Here is a 23,134-nt window from a genome sequence, read left to right on the forward strand (position 1 = left end):
CTAAAAATCCACGATCTCATCATCATAAGTTTATCCATCGACTGGGAAGGAATGGTACCGGAACATGTGATCGGCAAAAGAAACCTTGTAAGATTGTGTAATCGGGGTCTCTATGATGTATTCGCGCATCTTGCATATAGGTACCTATAGTCCACTCCCTTCATGCGATTTATAATAGAAGTCCGTTAACATCACCGCGGAAATAGCAAGTTATGGATAAAATTGCCCCTCGTTAGGTAGCGTCCGCGCTGTTGGGCGTCCGAGCACTAAAATACCTACCTAGGTAAGTTATGACTCAAGTTGCCTTTGAAAAAGGCTCTCCCCAGGCCAGAGGTCTGTATACACCGATTAATCGTCATACGGGAGTTGGAGTCGTTGCCTAATCTACGGGTACGCGCTGTCAAACAATAAATTTTCGAATTGAATTTTCATCTATGTGAATGTCATCTAAATGCAGCGGTGCCTATTCCGTAGAGTGGGAAGGTCAGTTCATTTAAACTTGGACATCGATTCTATAGCAAATTAGGCTCGCCGTAGGGAAATCATCGGTCTCTTCACGAGGATTTCGCATCGGATATCCCTATTTTTTCAGACGGGACAGAGCCAGAAGCTTTCTCAGCCCCAACGTCATCGTCCGGCATATGTGCCAAGATGGAAGTGCCATCCAAATCCCAGATCGTATCTTTGAGTAGTGTCTCCTTCGCAGGTACCGCGAAGCTTAGGCCTGTGTAAAGGACGATGGAAGTCACAAAGCCGAACAACCAGTTGAAGGTATAAAGGTTAGTAACACCGTTGTTGATATGGACGACGCTAGAGCCACTGATACTTAAGCCTAGACCGGGAAGTAAAGGTGCAACGGGCACGATAAAGGCGATCGCCGCGCGCCAGTTGCAACCGCCGTGGTAACGATACCGTCCGTCAGGATTGTATAGGCCTGGTATGTCGATATGCTTCCTCTTAACGAGCCAGTAGTCAGCCACCATTATCCCAGCCATTGGTCCGAGAAAGACAGCATATCCACCCATGAAAGCGAGAAAAGTTTGAGCAGAACTCAGTATCTTCCACGGTACTAATACCCAGCCTCCGATGACTGCAGCAATCATGCATCCTCGCCTGATATTGATCCAGCGAGGGAAAAGAACAGTCAAGTCATTAGCCGCCGATATTGAATTGGCCGTGATGTTAGTTCCGACCTGCGCAACGTACCAGGCGAGGGCAGCAAAGAAAGCAGCGCATCGCCCGCCTGGGCCGTATTCAAGCCAGATGGTGAGGATTTCGAGGGGATTCCATAGGTAGTCTCCGCTAAACACCTTACTCGCCGACGTCGTGACGATACCAAGTACACCACACAAGGTAAATATCATCGGCATCGCCGGCAGCTGTATATATTGACCGTTGGCGGATCTCGCATATCTTGTGAAGTCCGGTATGTTTACCGCCAATGTACTCCAAGTTCCCGTTACGCTCGACATACAACTAAGCCATAGCCATGCGTATTGCGGTCCACCCACGGTCGCGCGCAAAGCGAAGATGTCGCCGCCCCCTCCAGCTTTCTTGACACACCATCCCATCATAGCGATAGCAGCGACGGGCGCCGCCGTGAGCTTGACCCAGAAGAGGGGTCGTAACTTCGTGGGGTGTATAAGAAGCAACGGTAGTTGGATGATCCAGAACAAGAAGTAGGATATCATCCCTTGTGTGGTGATGCCGGAAGATGCGGGTAAGTGGTTAGGTATGTCGTTGTATGAGGGCGCCCAAGCTCGCAACATAATCGTGACGCACTGAGCACCGTTCGCTCCCTGGACCGCATAAATTGGTCAGAGGTCATCATCAAAAGATATTTTCTCGTAGACTCTTTCATTACCTGTACACCCAGCCAAAACATGGCTAGGATAGCCCGACTGATGATGCAAAAGTACCTCAGATAGTACCCGAAGCTACTGGCCGTGATGACGGAGAAGGGAACGTGGAGTTTTGCACCGATAGCACCGTTTAGCACAAGCCCCACAGCGACGCAGAAGTTCCCGACGACCATGATTGGAATCGCTTCCCGCCAACTTAATCCTACGGCAAGAATCGCGGACGCCGTTTGCCATGTCGCCAGGTTGATCGTGTCGGTAGCCCAGTAAGCCAGAATACTCCATGTATTCCAAGTCTGATCCTCGATGGGCGTAGGGTCTGTTCGATTCGTATGTTAGTCTTCGTGTTAGTCTCCGTGTTAATCTATCGCGAAGAATTGCGTAGCTATACCCATATCACGGTTTGTCCATACGTGTGATGGTGCGAGCGTCCCCGTTTTCTTGGGAATCTCCCAAGAGTGGGCGGAGGTAACTCTCCGTTTAAGCTCGGTCATCGACGGCCTCTTCATGGTAGGTGGTGGCAGATTTTGATTTGGCATGTGTAGTTTGGAATTGATTAACAGACAGAACCAAAACTTTCTTGTCTTGACAAGAGTATTGAGCCAAGACGTCATGAAGGCTAACTCATGATGAGCAACTCTGCCCACCTAAGTAGGTACCTAGGAATTCTCTATAGATAGGTTCCCGAAATTGCCTTCACGATAGAGAACGGCTTCTGATAGCTCTGATAACTCTGATAACAGAGCCGTAAGAAATGCAGGGGTACAAGATAGATTCAGAATTGACCTTGCCTGTCACCCCATGTTCCAGTTGCGTCGGCTTGGAATCCAATAAAAAGTGAATGTCTTATCAGCCTCCGACGATGCAGATCTACATAAACCATGGTCAGATCAAATATCAAGGCAGCTTTCCAAGCTGAAGCAACGCTGATTGGTTCCTGTTGACCGTGATCTTCCTTTGCCTAACTCTCTCTCCTCTTCAACATCTCCCGAAGACTAGGTACAAACTACCTACCTACTAGGTAGGTAAGCTGCAGTTTGTGGGAAGGAGTTGTAGATATGTTTTCGACGCCTTTTTTCAACTTTGTTTAGGTGCGTGTAGCATACCTATGAGACATAGAGTACCGAAACGCGCGTTCGTGCATAAGCAGTTTAGGGCTTACTTATGTGGCGCCGCGAGGGCTTGAGAGGATTTATTACCTAGGCTGCTAGGTAATTAGGTGTCTTGGGAGATTCCGACGTACGATAGTTTATTAGGGGAAAAAATACAACGATCATGTATAGGAGTAGCTTTATAGGAGCAGCTTCTGTGCTAAGTTGTTAATCTAGATTTAGTTAGATCGCTAGATAGAGGGAAGCCTTGAAATAGACAAACTACCATCATGATGAACATTGTCAAGGACCTCGGGAACAATAACAAGCCACTAATCTCGGACATCCTTTACCTGCAACAGCCACATATTTTGCCAAGCCGCAGATACCTATAGGTAAGCTCGTCGCAATTCCTGCTAGGTACTAGATACCTAGGTAGGTACCTAGTACCTATAGTATTGAGCACCACCTATTTTTTTTTAAAAAAAAAAAAAACCAAAATTTCATACAAGGTCCGTTTGCCATAGCTAGATCTTGCAATGAATCCACTATCGCCCAACTAGACCCTCTAGAGCATCTTGTTTATCGCTGAATATGTTAATGGCCTGGATGATTTTACCTTCAGATTTACCATCCTGGCTTCGAGTAAAAGCTAGGCGCCAGACGCTCTCATTCTCTACAATATCACCATAATCACCTAGCACTTCCTCTTTTTTCCCCTTGAAGATGCTTCCAACCTCTCCCTCCCAAGAATCAGCAGGCGTCTCTGCCAATTTCGTCAATAAGTGCGGCGCCACCGTGATGTGATGAACGCCAGCCAACTTCATGACTTCTTGGATAGACGTCAAGCTCGCTGGCAATACCTGTGTCTTGCTCCCGATCTTCTCATAATATCGCTGGGCAGAACCGCAGAAATCGAATGCTTTGTGCTGGTCGATATAGCTAAATACGCATACAGATTAGCACCTGATCTCCTTTGACTGTGGTAAGACATACCCCTCTTCAAAATGCACCCGTAGCTCATTGATGTACGGTGCAATGTAGGTGCAACCCACATGAGCCGCCAGAGAGGCCTGCTCAAGGCAAAACATGGTTGTCGCCAACGTCACGATGCCTTGGCTCTCTAGTTCGCGACACGCTTGCATGCCTTCCCAGGTAGACGGTACCTTTATGCACACCCTACGAGAATCGTACTCCGGGTCGAGGTCCTTGAATATTGATACGATTCCTAGGTAGAACCACCATCAGCAATCTGGAAACTAGAGTCATCGCCGCAAGGATACTCATACGTTTCCCGTTCTCGATGGTCTTCTGCTTATCATAAGAAAACTTTGGGTTCGTCTGGATATGAGAGTATCCTTTCAAATAGGGTACTATTCTTAGAGCCAGCTTGACCATCATGGTCTCTACTGCCAGCTCGGCGACAGACACTCCTGGGTATGCTGAGCTCTTCTTCGATGCAAAATCAATAGCATCTTGGATCAGCTGAGCGTGCAGCGCTTTTCCATCCTCACCTATGCGTATCAACTCGTGATACGCAATAGCCTGGTATATATTTAGTACCTCGTCTCACGGCAGGCTACTTAGATTAGGTGAGTCTACCTGATTTGATGTACAGTCTACGAATGGACTGAGTTGTTTCGGAACTGTAGAGGCTAGTCAGCTTTTGTGTCCCTTTTCTCACGACTGGCCTCTGTCAGTGTTGTCAAAGATATGTACATACTTTCGACATCGAATGTGTCACAGTCTACTGCGGTCTGCGATCGCAGCACGTCAAGAAGACTCTTCTGGGGGTTAGAACCCATTCTACCTAGGCAGGTATATACCTTTATATCTTTTTATGGGCGAAACCGTGGGGACGGGATATAGTTGATGTGATCTCTAGTTGTAGGAGAGTAATGTGATTGATACGGGGCCTGCATGGACGTCTTAAGACAAAACAGAACAGTGTTCGGGGTGGGAAGGATGCTCCCCCGCTACATCTCTGACCATTATACGTCTTCATACTACGCGACTTCGGTTGATGAACATCGGGATAAGTTTATACGTGCATATATGGCCAGCGACTTCGGATGAAGTGGGGGAAGCTACTGCGAGGAGAATATCCCACGTTCACGAATGCTAGTGGACCACGAGCAAAACATTCGTAAAAGATATCTCTGCGAAGAGTACCTACCTAGTACCTATGCTACTCGCCATAGTATAGTAGGCCTTCAGGTCTAAGCTGACATAAGAAGGTTGATATAACTACAGGTAGGTAATACAGTAGGTATGTTTAAATAAATACCGAAGATTTAGCCTCTTTCACGTTCGATTTAGATACGACAGCAGTTTACTTGTCATTTAACCCAGTATACTTATAATGGAGACTAGGTAGGACCTAGTAGGTAGGTAGTATTCAGGTAAGCCAACCCACCCAGTCAACATTTCAACGTCACTCATACATAGGTACCTACTCATATTTAGACGAGTCGAGCTAAAACATGAGGACAGCTAAGGGTGATCTAGCACCGAGACTAACCGTACCTAGTCTGTTGTTGGAATGCTATAGTGGAATGTACCCCGTCCCCGACGAATCCACCATACCCATCAACACAACAACACAAAGTACGTATCGATACACCCAACATAAAATATAATGTCGTTGTACTAAATAGGCAGTTTAGTGAGAGTTTAGAATGGCTTCTTGTATTGGTATTTTTACAGACGAGGCGTGCTACTGCCGGTAATCACCTACGTCTACTTATTAAGACGGCTCACCGTTTTGGGCATGTGTTCACTTGGGAGCGTTGGAAATATGAGTAGGTATATGCAAGGTATCTACCTAGATATATATCGAACATATCTAGGTAGGTATCTACATAATCCACATTACAATAGCATTGATTAACAAGTGTTCTCTCCCCTAAGGATGTTATATGCCTATATCTCCAAGTCTCCAAGTCTAACTGACATTTGGCATTGATTCATGAAAGAGTTGCTAAAATGTTTCTAGATGTACCTAGGTAGACAACCGGAAACGGTCACCAACATCGTAAATATGACCTCCAACCAGCTTCAAAGACCTCGCACGTTTCTCGACCGAATATGGTTAAAGCTAACTCCAGGAGCTTTTTTGTCTTCGCATTCGGGTGGAAAGCCAGTGTAATATGCGTTCATCCTTAGCCTATATCTTACTCGCCGCATCGAAAAACAGGAATGCTATTAAGATGCACAAGGGAGCTGTATTGGCTTTCTACTAGATAACTTGATTGTGAGGTCTTCATCTTTGTTCTTTGTAGACAACATCTTCACCATTTCCTTTTGCCTCATCATCTGTATCCTGTTACGTTTCACTGCAAAAGCTCATAGCTACGGCACATTGGGCTGAATATTCAATGTTGGTGTGATAGTCATCCAGTTGAGTCGCTCGTACTGTAGATAGACTCACCCTTCTTTACATTCTCTAAAAGGCAGAACCGCAGCTTTCGTCGTTATGGATAACGCCCGTACTGGACCTCAAGAGATGGAAGCGCTAGATCTAGGAGAATCCTACTTTGGCCCACCGCCATCGCAGTCTCAGCTACATGAGCCGAGGAAGGGCCTCGTCCTACAGGCCCCTAATAGCAGGGACGTTTCTCACTTGATCCAGAAGGTGCCGTTTGTGCAAAGAGCAAATCCTACCATCCATGAATACCACCCAAGGTTCCAATTTATGTTGCGATACTTCTTCAGTCTGCTTGAATCCACCATGCTCACCCTTCAGGAAATTCTTGAGAGGACATTCGAACCTCACGAGATCCGCCTCCTTGAGCCGGCAACAGCCCCATCGCCGCTGGCTAAATTGCAGAGGGACAACAGTATTCGTTATCAACGAATCCTAGAAACTCGCTTCAAAGGCCAAAGGCAGTCACTACAGCTAAAGCTTGCTATTCTATATTTCGGACTACCCGTTGCACCTATTCATCCCGGCTTTCCTCAACTAAATTTACTAAGGGATCTTGACTTCGGAGAGGACAAGCTTACTAAGATCACCGACCCCCTCGAGTTTCTGGATGACTATTCCGAAAAGAAGTACGGCGAGCCTGGAAATCGTGGTGAGTAGCACACTTATCTACTACAGATATTACCCTGTATTGAAACGCCGATCTAACAGCTAGCTGCCAGTCAAGGACCCTTATTTCCCTCAGCTCTGTCAGACACAGGAATTCCCATCTATGAGTCTTCGTGGTGGTGCTTCTCCCGCCGTTATACAGGAAGAAGATGACGCGCTTCAACCGCCAGCAAATAGAGAGATGCGAGTTTATGGATACCAGGGATCAATCTTGGCTGACGAAGAAAAGCTTCTATACCCACGTTTCGTTGAGGCGGTAGATCAAATCCTAGGAGTTACCTCCGAAATTAACTACAACATCTGCCTCCAAATCTGGGATCTAAGCGATATTTACAATACACGTGTTGTTGAGGAAGCTAAAGGCTTCATCCGACACACAGACGCGCATTTGCTCCAGAACGATGACCTGTATACATTACTTGTACGCTGGTTCGCTGATAACAACGGAGACGGACAATACAGTTGTTTTGTGTACTTCGATAAGGAGGAGCCCCCCGAGGCCTGCCAGCCATTCTACGAGGTAGATAGATATCTAGTTCGCTTGTGGGATGCCAGTAATGCAAGGATGGCATATATGAAGGTTCCGGACACCCTCCAACCAACCCACAAACCGAGCCATTTCCACGCCGAATATTTGCGTGCTATGCGGCTGCTTTCACCTGAATTGCCACACGGCTACCTCCAATTTAGTGACGCCGGGCCAATTACGTTTGGGTTGTTTGACCCTCCTCCTGAGGTCTGGACCCAGATAATCAACGATCAGTCTACTGGTGGCGAACTAGCTACGTTGAGTTTTTCTGTATCCCCTATACCTGATGACCAGGTTGCCGTCTGGGTACCTGGTTGCCACACCTATAAGAACGAGTTTACGCCCGAGAAAGCAGAGTCGTTGCCTCAAACGTCAGGGACCATTCCTAAGGATTACCTCAATCTTTCCGAGACAGATAATGACCGCCTTGGTATTGAAAGGATACTTGATGACGTCCTTTTAAGTAATCCGTCGCTGAGGGAAAACAAGGATTTCGCTGGTCTTGATCTCTGGGTTCCAGGGGAAGGTTACTTGGACACCAGAACCGAATCTCGCCAAGTGCTATTTAGAAACGGAAAGATCACAGTACAGGCGCTCCTTGACTGGTGGGATATCTTGAAAGGATTACGAAAGTCGAAGATCCACAGTACAGAGAACAAGTCGACTATTGTAGCTCGTCCTACCTTTAGCAATTATAGATTCCACTCTGGACAGGGCGTAATGGAGATGGAGAAACTCGATGGCGAAGAGAACTTCAGACGTTTCATTGAAGCTATCAAGGCCGAATTCTATCGCGGACATCCATATACCAAGGGGGGTCAAGTCGTACACATGACTCAGACAACTTGGGGGTTGAACACGACAGACTTTGTCATTACACCCGATACAGACGAGGATGGATGGAACTGGATCATAAGACGAATCACCGAACCGGACATTACGTTGTCCCTTGAAAGTTGGGACTGTGACTGGCGTAAGTGGTATAATGACACATAATTACTTGATATAAGTGCTTAGCTAATTCTGGTAACGAAAAGCCGTGAAGAAGGAAACTACATGGGGACCACGTTACGATGGGAAAGGGCCAGATAGTCAGCTTTCGTCACGAATCGAGGTACCCTGGATAAAGAACCCGCATGATAAACACATGGATGCGATCTTCAAGGATTCTGTTAACAACCAAAAGAGTGCCGCCAGGGCCGAGGAACTGCGAAAAAGGCTATTTTGGGATACCCCGAGTATCTTCACCAACCCAGTTAAACCTGCAATCCCAATCCATGGTGCCCCCATCGAAAATGTCGTCAGGACCGGCCCTCATGTGCCGGGGTACACTACTGCGATGCGGACTCCCGGTGAGATGGCGCGACTCCAGAGAGAAACTCATAGGTTACGAGGAAATCTGCTGGATAGGATTAGAGAGTGTCCTTATAACGAGTGCCAGAGATACTTCCCGTTCAGGGACCGCGAGGGTCTTGCTCGTCACTTGAAAGAAGATCACAAGACTTTGTCGTGCTTCCTGTGTAACAAAGACAGCCACCTCCTCCCGTACTATGACCAGACTTCACTCAGGCGGCATTTCCTCGATGTACATCAACAGGATATACAGGATGAAATCGGTCACACTATAGCTAAGGACTCTGTTGTCCCCGCCCCCGCCCCTGCCCCTGTAATCGCCGACCCCAGGAGTTCTCAATCTACCGAACCTACAGCTGCCAATTCCGGGAGTTCTCCAGATCCCGCGACTTCTCCAATTACCAAACCACCTGGCCAATCTAGTCCTGATGCTCAGGATACCAGCCCTGATCACCATGGCCGCCCCGGTCGCTGGGATCGCCAGAACAGCCGAGTCAGGGTGAGACAAGATGACAAAAGAACTGTTGTGACCACAACCGACCCTACAATACGCAAGTCGCCAATACGCTGGAAAGAAGCGAAACCCGGGGACGCAATCCCACCTCGTCGACAACCATCTCCTGATTGGGATATCCTACTCGAGCGGGAGGCAAAGGATCCCCTTTCATTCCAGCCAGACCCAGATTGGAGATGTTCTCGATGTTTAAGACCAGCAGGATCTGATATAATCCAAGCCGAGGTACGTGCAACCAATTTGTAAGATGTGTCTTTGAACGTTGGACCCTATAAGCTAACATGCTATGATCACGACAGTGGCATATGAGCAAGAACGGATCTTGCAAGATTCGTCGCGGCCTAGGCAGTGTGGAGGTCAATGTGTTGCCCAATCGTAGCGGCTGGATTATTCCGAAGATTAATATCAACTTTAGTAAGGCGTTCCACGACTTCGTGAAAAGATATCCCGCGTATAGGAAGACCATGTTCCCGGTGCGTGATAAGAGTGTCGAGCAGGTCTATGACCGTCCCTACGAACTGGGTCCCGAACTCGGGTCCACCAAAGATGATCCGAACGCCCCGGCGAACATCGAACATACTCGGGCCCTAGATTTACCGTGGCCGCCGTACGAGGGCACTACGATACCGTTAAACAAGCCAGAAATTCAAAGAGAAGGGGAAGATGAATTGAACCTCCAAGTATCCGCTCTCGGTAGTCAAACCACTGGACTGATAAACCTTGGTGATCTTTTAGAGGGCGGGGACGCGCTCTTCCCTCCTAGAAAAAGGAGTAAGGTCGTTGATCCCGCCGATCTCGAGGACCCGTTTTACAGACCTCCGAAGACTGCCGAACCTGAACCGAGCCTGAGCCTGGAGACGCCTGGTTACGAGTCCGTAACAGATCTTTCTTCGGTCACCGACGAGCTATCAATTCAGTCGACCGACACGGAAATCATGTACCTCGTCCGCCCGAAGACCAAGCAGCCATCCGTAAGCGGCGAGGAGTCGCCAGCCGACGCCGACACTGACATTTCGCAGCCCATCTCTGAGAACACCCCGGCTTCACAGACCGACCTGATAACCAGCGACGAGACCAGCACAGGCACAGAGACAGAGTACCTCCCAACCGTGACGGAAGACTCGGTCTCGGTAAACGACAACCCGCGCAAGCGGAGACGAGCCGGAGAAATAGATCCCACGTACAACCTGCAACTCGCTGGTGACGACGACAACATATCAGAGGAATTCTCCGAGGTAAGCGCCGTGCCGGACCCGGTACAAAACCTGGAACCGGACGCTCCCCGCACGCCCAAGAAGTCGAAGACGGGACGCGGCCGCCCTAGAACCGGCAAGAAACCCGTGCAGCCCCGAAGTAGCGGCAAGAAGCCGACGGGATTTGGGAGGTCGGTTGCGCAGGGCGGTCCGTTCGTGTCGTTGCCTCCGGACTGGAAAGCCGCGGAATAGATAGTCTTGAGAACGCGTCCCGGTTCCTAGTCGTCTATGTTTTCGGACTTCCGTAGGTCTTCCGCTGGGCAGGAAGAGTATGGGTCGGTACCTAGGAGTGGTATGGGGCTGATTTAAAAGGTTAGGTGTCTCATTACATATTGCGGAGTAAAGAGAGGGTGGGATAGATAGAGAAACTTGAATGGAGAGATATACTTGAATTAGTGTAGCAATGATAGGTGCCGAGGTGAGAAGGGGAAGGGGATGAGAGTGCGCTGTCGATCTTTACAGCATGTATTTCCTTTTCTTCGTTTTGGTGCTTGGAAGGGCATTTAGCCTATTCTAGATAGTTACTACGTACGTACTTAATCTTTTGCTCAGTTAGTAGTTCGTCTTACGTGACATGTATGCTTGTGACAAGGTCGTCTTTTCAGTGTCGAAAGGCCAGGCCGGATTAAAACATACCTACTTACTTTGCTATCGTTGAAGTATTCATCGTCGATTCGTAGGAAAGTGTTATGTACCTAGTAGCGTACTTGTCACATGGACTCAATTTACCTACTAGGTAGATACTTGTCACTTTAGTAAGTTAGTTTTATGAATGGAAAAGCGGCAAATAGGCCGTCTCGCGTTTTAATTCATCATGCCATGCTATCGACGTCGTTGGCGGAAAATAACGCAAACTGACTAGGCAAACTCCGGCATCGTATCGATTGCCCGACTCCGAACTGGTATCATGTTCTGAGGAAATCGAAATAACAGGAAGTCCTTTGCTTTTCCCACTGCCATCCTATTCTATTCTCGTCTTACTTAGAAAGAATTGAGTACGTGACGTTACCCACTATTTACTAATCGCGTAAAGTTATTTCATAACAGATACTTTCTGTCTCCCAACCACCCAAATCTCCCGTCTATCTGCACCTAGACCATCCTTCTGGTGGTTAAGGCGCTTACTGCGGCTGCTGCGGACACTGTCTCGCTAGCAGACGCACATTATTGACCAGACCGTCGACTAGGTCCTCGTACCGGTTCGGCTCTCGTCGCATGAGCATACGGCCGTGTTCGATTAGTGGGCGGGCCTCCAACTCAACTTCGAGTTCATGCTCCTTTGCGGCGCCCAGATGCGGTTGCACCAGTTGTCCGCTTGACGTCGGGTGTCCCTGTGTCACCTGTGTCAGGTCGATCTGGTAGAAGCCGTGCTTGTAGCTTAATCGATCCTTGATTCGATCGGGCGGTCGCTCCTTGTTCGGGTTCTGGAAGCGCTCGATCTCTTCTGCCGGGCCATCCCAATCCCATTCTATGTTGATACTTATACGGCAGTCTAAAGGTAGGTGCGGGAAGTGTATATTTAGGTCGGCAATACGGGCCTTCACGATCTTGGCCAACACCTTATCAGGCTTCTGAGAATCGTATGTGACACGTGCTTTGATAGGCATGTTCGGTGGGAGGAGACCGGAAATGCAACCGGGGATTCGTTGACGTATTTGGGGCATGAGCTCAAAAAATCGGTCGACCTCCTTGCGATGTACATAGTGAACCTGGACGCGACTAGCTGCCGTAGGGTTCCGAGGGAATGACGCTTTAACTTGGTCGTTCAAGTAGTTGTTGAGCTCGCAGTGTTGATGCTATCGACGGAATTGATTAGTAAACCACAAGTACGACGATAATCAGCAGTCTTACCTCGGTCATTGAACTACGAAATGCGACCCTGCCACCATTCAACACACATTCACCGGCTCTTATCTCGGGGAAGAAGATGCGGTCGTTGGTCTGCTTGTCAATAATGACACCAAGCTTAGCCTCGATCTCAAACTGCGCGCCTCGGCTCTGGACCTCTTCGATCTGAGGAAATTGCAACACGTGAATTCCTAAGAAGTCCGCGACTTCACGAGAGACGATGTTCTTTGGCGTTTCGTTGCCAATACTAGGCTCCCATGGGAATGGTTGGCCGTTGAATGTTGACGGCTCCCTGGTATTTGTATAGTTAGGTTCCTCCGATTTTACACCGGTAGTAGAGCGCGTGGTCTCTGGTGAGGCATGCCGGGACACGTGCTCCGACTTGATATTTCCTGGCGCATCGTTACGATTACCTCCGTTGACTGAAGCGATAGCATTGGCTTGTTGACGACCGTGATGTTTCAAGGCAAAATTACGACTTCTTGCTATGATCTGACTGCGCTCTTTGCCACTGTGTGCCCAGACAGGAGGTTGGACATACTTGGCGCGTTTTCGCTGCTGGAAATTAGGAGGACCAGAAACTTGTGCCATCTTAGCAAGTGGAGGATCATGGTTGCCGTTCATCTGAGGTGGCGGAGGAGCTTTTCGGTCATTCTCGAGATCATCGGGTCCGAGATCGCGATGCTCCAGTTTTCGCTTTGCCGGGGTAGTAGGGTGTTGGTGTTGGGGCTCCATAATATTATTAGTATTATTAAGTGAAGCTGGTGTGAGACGTTGAGATTGATGTTGCGATTGAGGTTGGTAAGGATTTGCGTCACTGCTAGTAGACGGGGGGCGATGACCGCCGTTGCTGGGTAAACTAGGTACACGTGTTTTCGGTGAGACACTCATGCTTCTGTCGCGTTCGCTTCGAGACTGTGACCCGCGGTGAGATTCCGCAACTGCGTCGTAAGTACTATGACTGCTAGTACTAGACATGCGCTGGATGGGTGTAGGTTGGTGTGGTTTAGGCGATGCGTGCGTCGTCTGGGGAGGGTATGACATGGAAAGGCGTTTTTGGTACGGACTAGGTGGTTGTTGGTAAGTCGCTGCTGGCGATTGACGTAATGGTGGTCCGGGCAGAGGCTGTCCGAGAGGCGTCGGGGGTTGGGAAGATTGATTTTGATGTTGGTGTTGAAATTGTGCTTGCGATTGTAGTTGATGTTGCGGCTGATCGAGAGGGAGTGGATGAGGATGCGTCGTCGCGATGGGGCTCCCCTGAACGTAAGGGAGCCCGTATGAGGGTGGTTGACTATGTGCGGATGTAGGTGTAGGAGTTGACTGGATAGAATGTGATCTATGGTGTAAATATTGCTGACTACCACCAGGAGTGCCAACGGGAGGTGTTTGTGGTAGCGGTTGTGGTTGTGGTTGTGGTTGTGATTGTGATTGTTGTTGCTGTTGTTGACCGTGTGCGTATGATATAGAACCGTGTTGCGTACTGTAACTATCGCGAGAATAAGATCCAGAAGCACCAGGAACAGCACCAACACCACCTGCACTCGGGCCAACACCCGGACCAGCACCCGCACTCGGTGGGCCGTACTGGCGCCCTTGCACTGGGCTTAGCGGTGGTTGTTGAGTCTGGGGAAATGGATAACCGCCGCTTGCGGTACTAATGGATGAAGTCGGCGTGCGTCGATATGGTGATGGTCCTGATATCGAGGCACTTCCTGGTGACCGTAAATCGTGCGATCCTGGAGGTTGAAGAGGAGGAACAGGGGGTCTACCGCTGAACGCGTTTGGAGGTGGGTTATACGAGGTCGGTGACTGATACGGGCCAGCGGATCCCGGCGCGTGATTAGGATGATTAGGATGATTAGGAAGAGCGCCGACAGGAGGATATTCGTGAGGATGCGAAATGGGAGATGCTTGAGTAGAATGATTATAATCTCTAAATGTTTGAGGTGGTGGGCCGGCGTGAGCTGGAGTAGTCGGCGTGGCTGAAGCTGATGGTGTTAAAATTGAAGTCGACGACGACGATGGTGGTTGTAAAGACGGTTGAGGAGGTTGCTGGTTTCTCGACGCGCCCCCGTTCGGGTCGTTTAACATGGCACGTAGATCCATTTTCACGATGTTAGCTGTTTGCTCTCTTCGAGCTAAATCCCTATTGGTTTCGTCTTTTTTTTCTCCTTCTTCTTGAGTCACAAAAATCTTGTTTTTTCTTCTTCTTACGATAAACCTCAAAGATCGTAGCGCAACACACACATACAAACATACACGTATACACAGAAACTGTATATGTGCGCGCGCGATCTTTTCCTATCTTTCTGTTTCCTTATACCTCTAGCGACGCTCTATCGCGCGCGCGCACACATACAACAGCACACACGACACAATCACTTCTTCGCTCGTGCTTTAAGCCGCCGCGTGTGTCAACGTCATCGATACATTCAGCCGATACGATTCGCCCGTTACGTTAGATGGTTTAGGTATTCAATGCGATATCGTAATTATCGTGGTCGCTCGTTCATCTGGTGACATGGAAAAAGGAAAAAGGTCGGTGGGTGATGCAAACGGATGAGATAGATGGATGGCTTGTTTGTCGGGTTTGGGGTTGTATAAGTCCGCGTTATTCGAGCCGATAATGGTATAGAATCGCAAAGGAGGAAAAAAAACGAGAATATCAATTATGCAGTTTCGGTCTTATCAGAAGATAGAACTGCTTCAGGCGACAACAAAGGTATATGATTCTGAATACCTTGATTGAGTGTCGCTATTAAAATGATTATGCGCAATAGAATAGGTAATAGGTTTATAGTGAATGGCGATAGAATTGACAGATATTTGTTCTAGTTGTACAAAGTTAGTCGAATTATGAACAAAGATTAGTTCCAGGGATGAATGCGAAAGCGTGCGTGACACGATGAATCGATCAATCCAATTAGTACTTGTACCTAAAAGCTTTGATATTTTTTTCTCATCCTATCCTCACTAAAGATTTTCAGGTATTTGTACACATAACATCACCCTGCCATTCGTATAAACGTAAGTACCAGTACAATAGCTACGTATATGTACTCGATACATGCGTATATAAATATTTGCATACTTAAGTGAGTAGGTATTCAGATATCATAAATATTGATGACTACTGGTAGAGTCTCAATATTTTACAAATAACGGTACATGGGTGCTTATATATAACAAGAAAATATGTAATAATATATCGACTGCTTTTAAGAATCTTGAAAGTACTTGAATTGAATAGAACTTGGAAACATTGATGGTCCACAGTGAGGTCCATGATGCTCAAGTATCTATGAATCTTAAGATTACCTACCCCCTGTTCATAACGTGAATGTTTGATTGGCCGATGTACTATCTGCATCAAGCCACTGTGGCTTATTAATGATGGCTGGGGCTTCAGTAATGCTTGCCAAGGCAAGTAGGCAGAGCTTTGCCTGACGTGGACGTGGAAGGTTCACCCGGTAGCCGTTGCTTGTTGTTCGGCTTTCCAAGCTTTCGTAACCTATCGTCGTTTCGAATAGCTTCTTCCTCAAAACACCGAATAATTCTACCATTTTTCATCACATCACAAGGCACGGCGTATGCAACCGTCGCCAATTTCATACTCCGACGCAATCTCATCTATTTATTTACACCGATAGTCACTGACCTCTCACGATACTATCGTTAAACCCTTCGTCGCGTAACCGTTCCCTTGGTTGGTCACCTCCGTCAAAAGGCGCATCGATTTGTTCTATTTCAAAATGCCTGGTCTAGTTACTGCTACAGGTGTACTAGCCTTTTTGGCCGACGAGGAGCCTGAGCTCAAGGTCTTCGCACTACAGACCCTCAACGATGATATTGACACCGTTTGGTTCGAAGTCGCTAGCGCTCTAGGTCAGATGTAAGTTTCACAAATGCGATCCTATATATATATATATATCAATCGTCTACACATCGTAGGATGATACTAACTAGTCATCTTTTCAGTGAGGCCCTCTACGAAGACGAGTCTTTCCCTGAGCGAAAGCTGGCTGCACTTGTCCTGGCCAAAGTTTACTATCATCTCCAGGCCTATGATGAGAGTATGTACTTTGCCCTAGCTGCGGGCGAGCTCTTCAAGTTAGACAACCCTGGCGAGTTTGAGGAGACTATCATCTCCAAATGCGTCGACCATTACATTGCTGCCAAGAACGAGAACCACATTGTCGTCAGCAAGAAGGACAAAGATGCCTCTCTGCCCGCTCTTGCTACCGCATTTTCCAGTACTACTATCGACGGCAATGCTTCCGCCTTGATCTCCCCTACGACGCCCTTCTCTCAGTCCACTCTCCCTTCCAAGTCTCTTCTCTCTCGAGCTTCCACCGACAACACCATTCTCGAGCCCTCCTTTGAGCCGCAGAAGAAGCAACATCGATCGTCCTCTGTCGCTTTAACTAATAATGAACTTGACACCCGACGCGCGATCGATCACGTTATTGAACGCCTTTTCGAGAGTTGTCTGAAAGAGAGGCGTTATCAGCAGGTCGTAGGTATCGCCGTCGAAGCGAAGCGGCTTGACGTTGTTAGCAAAGTTATCCAACGCGCGGATGATGACTACAAGCGCAATAAAGGCAAGTCGACCCAAGAAGATGCCATGGGCCTCGCCGAAGAACTCCTGGATTACTGTTTAGGCATTTGCATGGATGTCGTACAGGAACGAGCTTTCCGAGATGACATCCTGCAACTCATCCTAGACATTCTCACCAGCGGTCGTGCTAAAGATCCCGACTACTTCTCCATCGCTAAATGCATCGTCTATCTAAATAAAGACGAACAAGCGCGTACTGTCATCCAACACCTCGTCAAGGCCGAGACTATAGAAGCCACTGCAATAGCCTACCAATTTGCCTTCGACCTCTACGACAACGGCACGCAAGGCTTCCTAGGCAAGGTCATATCAGGTTTGCCGAAGGGTGAATCCGCCCCGAAGAAAGATGACGAGACCACTGGCGAAACTGAGAGCGACCCCCTTTTGAGCAATGATGCCAACGCCGGTGATGCTGAATCTGGAGAAGTTGATGAAAAGAAAACCGCAATCTACGGGAACATCCGCTCTATTCTCGACGGTACTAAGACTATCAAGCTCAACCTTGAATTCCTTTACCGCAACAACCACTACGATCCTTACATCCTAGCCAAGGTTCGGGATAGTTTGGAAGGCCGGAACTCCATCTTCCATACCGCCGTTACCTTTTGCAATGCGTTCATGAACCAGGGTACGACAAATGACAAATTCTTTAGGGATAATTTGGAATGGTTAGGCAAAGCGGTAAATTGGTCCAAGTTCACTGCTACTGCAGCCTTGGGCGTAATTCACCGTGGAAATATTTCCCAATCTAAGAAGCTCCTGGAGCCTTATCTTCCCCGGGGCGCTGGTGGTATCAGCGGCGGTTCCCCATACTCTCAGGGTGGCGCTCTCTACGCATACGGTCTCATTCACGCGAACCACGGCGCAGATGCCCTAGATTACCTCAAGACTCAGTTCACTGCTGCTGAAGAGGAGGTCATCCAGCATGGCGGTGCTCTAGGTCTCGGTCTTGCTGGTATGGCAAGTGGAAACGAAGAGATCTTTGAGAATCTCAAGGCTGTTCTCTACGCCGATTCCGCTCTCAACGGTGAGGCCGTTGGCCTTTCCATGGGCTTGATCATGCTGGGCACCGGTAACGTCAAGGCTCTGGAAGACATGGTTGCTTACGCACATGAGACGTCTCACGAGAAGAGTGTGCGAGGCTTGGCCTTGGGTATGTCCTTAATCATGTATGGCCAACAAGAAGGTGCAGATGTCATGATTGAGGGTCTCCTAAATGACCCGGATCCAACATTGCGATACGGCGGTATCATGACTGTCGCAATGGCCTATTGTGGCACCGGCAGCAACAAAGCGATTCGAAAGCTACTGCATGTCGCCGTCAGCGACGTGAATGATGATGTACGGCGAATCGCAGTCATGAGCTTGGGTTTCATCCTATTCCGCAAGCCCGGCAGCGTCCCTCGTATGGTTGAGCTCCTTTCTGAGTCATACAACCCTCATGTTCGTTACGGTTCTGCCATGGCGCTCGGTATTTCTTGCGCCGGAACCGGATTAGATGAAGCTATTGACCTGCTGGAGCCTATGATGAAGGATCCTACCGATTTTGTCCGACAAGGTGCATTGATCGCCTTAGCTATGATTATGATCCAACAGAATGAGGTGATGAACCCCAAGGTCGCGGCAATTCGCAAGACGTTAAAGAAAGTAGTCGGTGACCGCCACGAAGATGCTATGACCAAATTCGGTGCGGCTCTTGCCCTTGGCATTATCGACGCCGGTGGACGTAACTGCACGATCGGTCTGCAAACTCAAACCGGCAATCTCAACATGGCTGGCGTCGTAGGAATGGCTGTCTTCACCCAGTACTGGTACTGGTTCCCCTTTACCCACTTCTTATCTCTAGCTTTCAGCCCGACTTCGATTATTGCCCTTGACCACGATCTGGATATTATCGATGTCAAATTCCACTGCGCCACGAAGCCGAGTCTCTTCGATTATCCTCCTGAGCAGGAGGTTAAGGCCGAAGAAGGACCGACTATGATCGCTACTGCTATTCTCTCAACCACCGCCCAGGCCAAACGACGAGCCCAGAAGAAAGAAAAGGCACAGCGACGGGAGAGTATGGATATCGATTCCACCACTACTCCGACCATTTCCAAGCCGAGTGCTAGTAGTGAAAAGATGGACGTCGACGCAAAAAGTAAGCCGAGTGAGGATACAAAAGACAAGAAAGAAGGTGAAACTCCTGCACCAGGCGATAAGGAAAGCTCGACACCCCCGACGGATGTAAAGAAGAAGGTAGAGAAGGAGAAGGCTGGCTATGATATCGAGAACATGAGCCGAGTCCTTCCCGCACAGCTCAAGTACATTAGCCTTGCCAAGGGCCGTTACTGGCCTGTCAAGCTGGTGAGAGCTGGTCCATTGGTGAGATAACCCTTTTTTTCTCTCGTTTATATACTGAAGTTAACCACATATGCAGCCAACCGGTGGCCCCATCCTACTCCACGACATGCAGCCTGAAAAGGAGAAGTCGCTTATCAGCGAGAAGTTAAAGGCAACGACCACAGAAATGGCGCCTGTCGCCGGTGCCGGTAGTGGCCAGAACCGCAACCCGCGAACAATTGAGGAAGCTCTTCTTAGCCGGCTCGGTCGGGACCCTCTCGCTACTCCGAACCGGAACACGAGCGGTGCCGCGGCGGCAGCCGGAGTACTAACTGCCGTCGATGAGGATGCCGAAGGAGACGAAGAAGCAGAAGCGCCTCATGATTTCGAATACTACACAGATGAAGAGGCAGACTAATCAGTCTCTGAACAGGTCGATGACGTGTACTTGTACCTCACTTGTAACATAAACAGCCCTCGACACGGGTGATAATAGCAAATTAGAAAGCCCTCGAGGCCTAGACCACGTTGTATACCCGGGTTTCTTACATGTGACACGATGAAGAATGACCTTATATAATAACTGTTTTCTCACGCTGCCCAACAGTCGTTTAGGTTCACAAAGGGCACCAAAGATACACAGTATCTACCTAGATAGTACCTATCTACTATATAGGTACCTACTTAGTACCTAAGAAGGTAATCAGTATGAGTAACGACCTCCAATGTACTATGTACGCGAATGCTACAATAAGCCGGATAGCGGACCGGACCAAGATCTCAGGGATCCCCGAATGCCGGCATAGCGTCGGGTCTCGGAAGGAAGCGGTCAGTTCAAATAATAAATTTCCTAGTTATAATTGGCCATCAGCCCTGCTTACCCTACTAGTTGATGCAGCCCACTTTAACAGCTTAACCCTGCAGCTGCCCTGGAACATTCGAACTTTAGCTCGCTTTTCTGCTTTCCTTCTAAACACTTTCCTTCTCCCATCATTTATTCCCCAGCCATTGTGGATATTGAAGGTTCAAGTTCTATTGGGAATCTCTCTCCAAATGTATATTACCGACGCAAAATAGTATCAATCACGAATCACGAGTAGGTTTTACGGTCGAAAGATGAAAACCAAACAAAATGAAGAGGTAGGGTCGTTTTAGAGGGGCCTTGAATTAAGCAGGCTTCACTAATTGGACTGATGGCTAAGATCTGTTAATCACATTCTACGCCTAGGTACACTTACGTTCTTCTTGTCTTCCAGTATCTCCCTGTTTTCGTATCGTCGTCTCTTATCCCGTCTATATCGGTCACCGCTTCACATACGATACAGGTTGGCGGCAATCGGCAACCGAAAGTTTTGATATCCCTTCGGGCTTCTTTTCTTATTCCCTTCATATCATTTTAAGACCCAATTCCTCCGAGGTCTTCGATTTCGACTTCGACTTCTATTTTCTTTGCTCTTTAATCATCGCCAGATTGGTCGTATGATAATGCTAGCACTAGGATGTAATTCTCCTAGCTGTTGTTAGCATTAATTTTCACACTATATTTCTATTTCTTCACTACATCTTTCTTGCCTACGCATCACAAGGCAGTTCTCCAATTCAGAAGGACCTATAGGCTAATCAATAGCCTCTCCGACTACATATCCATTCCCAACACTAGGCACTAAGTCCCTTAATACGGTGATCATGCAGTGAAGTGCTATTAACACGTTGCCTAAACAACACGATCCCGTCCGATTTCAGGGAAACTCCCTAAAGAAGACGATACCATGTCAATACCAATTTCACGACGTATAGGATCGGAGTTGTCGCGTGTAGCAAGAAGGCCCAGACGAACCCTCTGCTTCCTCGAAACCTTAGAGACTCGACATTCAGCCAACTCCTATATTAAATTCTTGGGTTTTCAGTCCTCACTTCGAGCTGCATCCACCAGAGTTGTACAAAAAGCACATCCCGTTCGTCGTCGTCTAGGCCCCTTGCGAGTCCTTGCCGCAGGCAGTGGTCTACTGGCCATACTACTCTCCGTACTTCAACCCATTACCAACGAACCTCTCGAAGAGCCCGAAGATACAAACCTCCCACCACCAAATTCCACCCCGAACGATAGCGATGTCGACGGTCTACCACGTTACCGACTAATAGAAGTCAAAGAACATGGCCCGAAATCCGAACGCCCGTGGGTGATATATGAGGATAAGGTATACGACATAACGGATTGGATTCCTGGTCACCCAGGTGGCGAGGTTATTCTTCGTGCTGCCGGTGGTAGCATTGAGCCGTATTGGGACATCTTCTCTATTCATAAGTCCCCTTACGTAAAGGAAATACTCGAACAATTCATCGTTGGAAAAGTCCATCCAGATGATCTCGAGAATGGACGGCCGCTGCAGGAGCACATTGAAGATCCTTTCATGTTAGACCCTGTAAGAGATGTAAGGTTGAAGAAGCTCACGGCGAAGCCTTGCAATGCGGAGACCCCTGGTCAAGAACTAGCTGAATCGTTCCTAACCCCAAACCAGGTTTTCTATGTTCGAAACCATATGTGGGTTCCAGTTGTAGAAAAAGTCGAAGCAGAGGATCACAATATCACAATTGAGCTACCCGATGGCGACATCAAGACGTATAGCATCAAGGACCTTAAGGCTCGTTTCAAACAGCACACCGTTACGGCGGTGCTACAATGTTCCGGGAACCGACGCAACGATATGACCCGTTATGCGAAGAAAACAAATGGTTTGCAATGGACGGTCGGTGCTATTAGCTGTGCGAAGTGGGAAGGTGTGCGACTGCGAGACGTCCTCGCTGATGCTGGCTTGTCACTTGAAGATCCAGGGGAAGACGCGCGGCATGTTCAGTTCTCGGGTCTAGAAGCGTACGGTGCCAGCATACCAATATCAACAGTCCTTGATCCTATGGGTGACGTTCTCCTTGCGTTCAAAATGAATGATGAGCCTCTCCCGCGTGACCATGGCTTCCCCGTCAGAGTCATCGTTCCGGGCCACGTAGCAGCAAGATGTGTCAAGTGGGTAAACAAGATCGTTGTTAGCGACGAGGAGAGCACTACTACTTGGCAACGCCGGGATTACAAGTGTTTCGGTCCTAATGAGGTTAAGCAAGACTGGGACAAATATAAAGCGATCCAAGTAATGCCCATCACCAGTGCTATTACGCGTACGAGATTACAACATGCAAAAAAACCTCAAAGCGGTCAAGTCAGCGAATCAATAGAAGACTCAGTAATTCAGATTGAAGGGTACGCCTACTCGGGCGGCGGACGAGAAATTCAACGTGTGGATATTAGTCTGGACGGCGGAATGACGTGGGATCAAGCACAGCTGATTGACGATACCAAACTCGAAAGAGGGAATAAGGCATGGTGCTGGAAAAGATGGAAATACGAAACAGGGCTATCCGAGGTAGTCAAAAGCTCGAAAGGCGAGTCGAAGGCGACTCTTGTGATCAAAGCCACGGACGACGCGTATAACACTCAACCTGAGACCCACAAGAGTATCTATAATCCGAGAGGTAACCTAGCCACAGCCTGGCATCGGGTGGATTTTGACTATGCTACTGCTTTGAAGGATCATGGCACAGGCAAGAATAAGAGGTAAGAGAGGTGCTTGCTCCCACGGTAATAACCAAGGCCGTCTG

General features: G+C 48.3%; 6 protein-coding genes across 6 annotated transcripts; 3 read left to right on the top strand and 3 right to left on the bottom strand.

The window, feature by feature from the left end:
• Positions 1–400: 400 nt before the first annotated feature.
• Positions 401–2,795, bottom strand: GGS22DRAFT_173036 (permease for cytosine/purines, uracil, thiamine, allantoin-domain-containing protein). The gene is made up of 3 exons (XM_047962860.1): positions 2,251–2,795; positions 1,865–2,178; positions 401–1,799 (listed from the first exon to the last, which is right to left on the bottom strand). Exons 1-3 carry the CDS (start codon positions 2,471–2,473, stop codon positions 555–557), a joined length of 1,782 nt encoding a protein of 593 aa, XP_047815209.1. The 5' UTR covers positions 2,474–2,795; the 3' UTR covers positions 401–554.
• A 400-nt stretch (positions 2,796–3,195) lies between these two features.
• GGS22DRAFT_173039 (transaldolase) lies at positions 3,196–4,936 on the bottom strand. Its single transcript, XM_047962861.1, has 5 exons — positions 4,674–4,936; positions 4,553–4,596; positions 4,240–4,495; positions 3,947–4,178; positions 3,196–3,892 (listed from the first exon to the last, which is right to left on the bottom strand). The coding sequence occupies exons 1-5, from the start codon at positions 4,753–4,755 to the stop codon at positions 3,499–3,501; spliced, it is 1,008 nt and encodes a 335-aa protein (XP_047815210.1). The 5' UTR covers positions 4,756–4,936; the 3' UTR covers positions 3,196–3,498.
• Positions 4,937–6,094: 1,158 nt separating this feature from the next.
• Positions 6,095–11,145, top strand: GGS22DRAFT_197088 (uncharacterized protein). The gene is made up of 4 exons (XM_047965934.1): positions 6,095–7,026; positions 7,097–8,545; positions 8,610–9,664; positions 9,739–11,145. Exons 1-4 carry the CDS (start codon positions 6,426–6,428, stop codon positions 10,882–10,884), a joined length of 4,251 nt encoding a protein of 1,416 aa, XP_047815211.1. The 5' UTR covers positions 6,095–6,425; the 3' UTR covers positions 10,885–11,145.
• Positions 11,146–11,456: 311 nt separating this feature from the next.
• Positions 11,457–15,374, bottom strand: GGS22DRAFT_173049 (mRNA triphosphatase CET1). Its single transcript, XM_047962862.1, has 2 exons — positions 12,546–15,374; positions 11,457–12,490 (listed from the first exon to the last, which is right to left on the bottom strand). The coding sequence occupies exons 1-2, from the start codon at positions 14,644–14,646 to the stop codon at positions 11,814–11,816; spliced, it is 2,778 nt and encodes a 925-aa protein (XP_047815212.1). The 5' UTR covers positions 14,647–15,374; the 3' UTR covers positions 11,457–11,813.
• Positions 15,375–16,022: 648 nt separating this feature from the next.
• GGS22DRAFT_173050 (26S proteasome regulatory complex, non-ATPase subcomplex, Rpn2/Psmd1 subunit) lies at positions 16,023–20,009 on the top strand. Its single transcript, XM_047962863.1, has 3 exons — positions 16,023–16,432; positions 16,519–19,525; positions 19,581–20,009. The coding sequence occupies exons 1-3, from the start codon at positions 16,293–16,295 to the stop codon at positions 19,899–19,901; spliced, it is 3,468 nt and encodes a 1,155-aa protein (XP_047815213.1). The 5' UTR covers positions 16,023–16,292; the 3' UTR covers positions 19,902–20,009.
• A 1,054-nt stretch (positions 20,010–21,063) lies between these two features.
• On the top strand, positions 21,064–23,126 carry GGS22DRAFT_74271 (Oxidoreductase, molybdopterin-binding domain-containing protein). The gene has a single exon (XM_047967978.1). The coding sequence runs from the start codon at positions 21,253–21,255 to the stop codon at positions 23,092–23,094; it is 1,842 nt and encodes a 613-aa protein (XP_047815214.1). The 5' UTR covers positions 21,064–21,252; the 3' UTR covers positions 23,095–23,126.
• The last annotated feature ends 8 nt before the right edge of the window (positions 23,127–23,134 follow it).

The sequence above is a fragment of the Annulohypoxylon maeteangense genome (assembly GCF_022496945.1).
Source record: "Annulohypoxylon maeteangense strain CBS 123835 unplaced genomic scaffold GGS22scaffold_20, whole genome shotgun sequence".
NCBI classification, from domain to species: Eukaryota; Fungi; Ascomycota; class Sordariomycetes; order Xylariales; family Hypoxylaceae; genus Annulohypoxylon; species Annulohypoxylon maeteangense.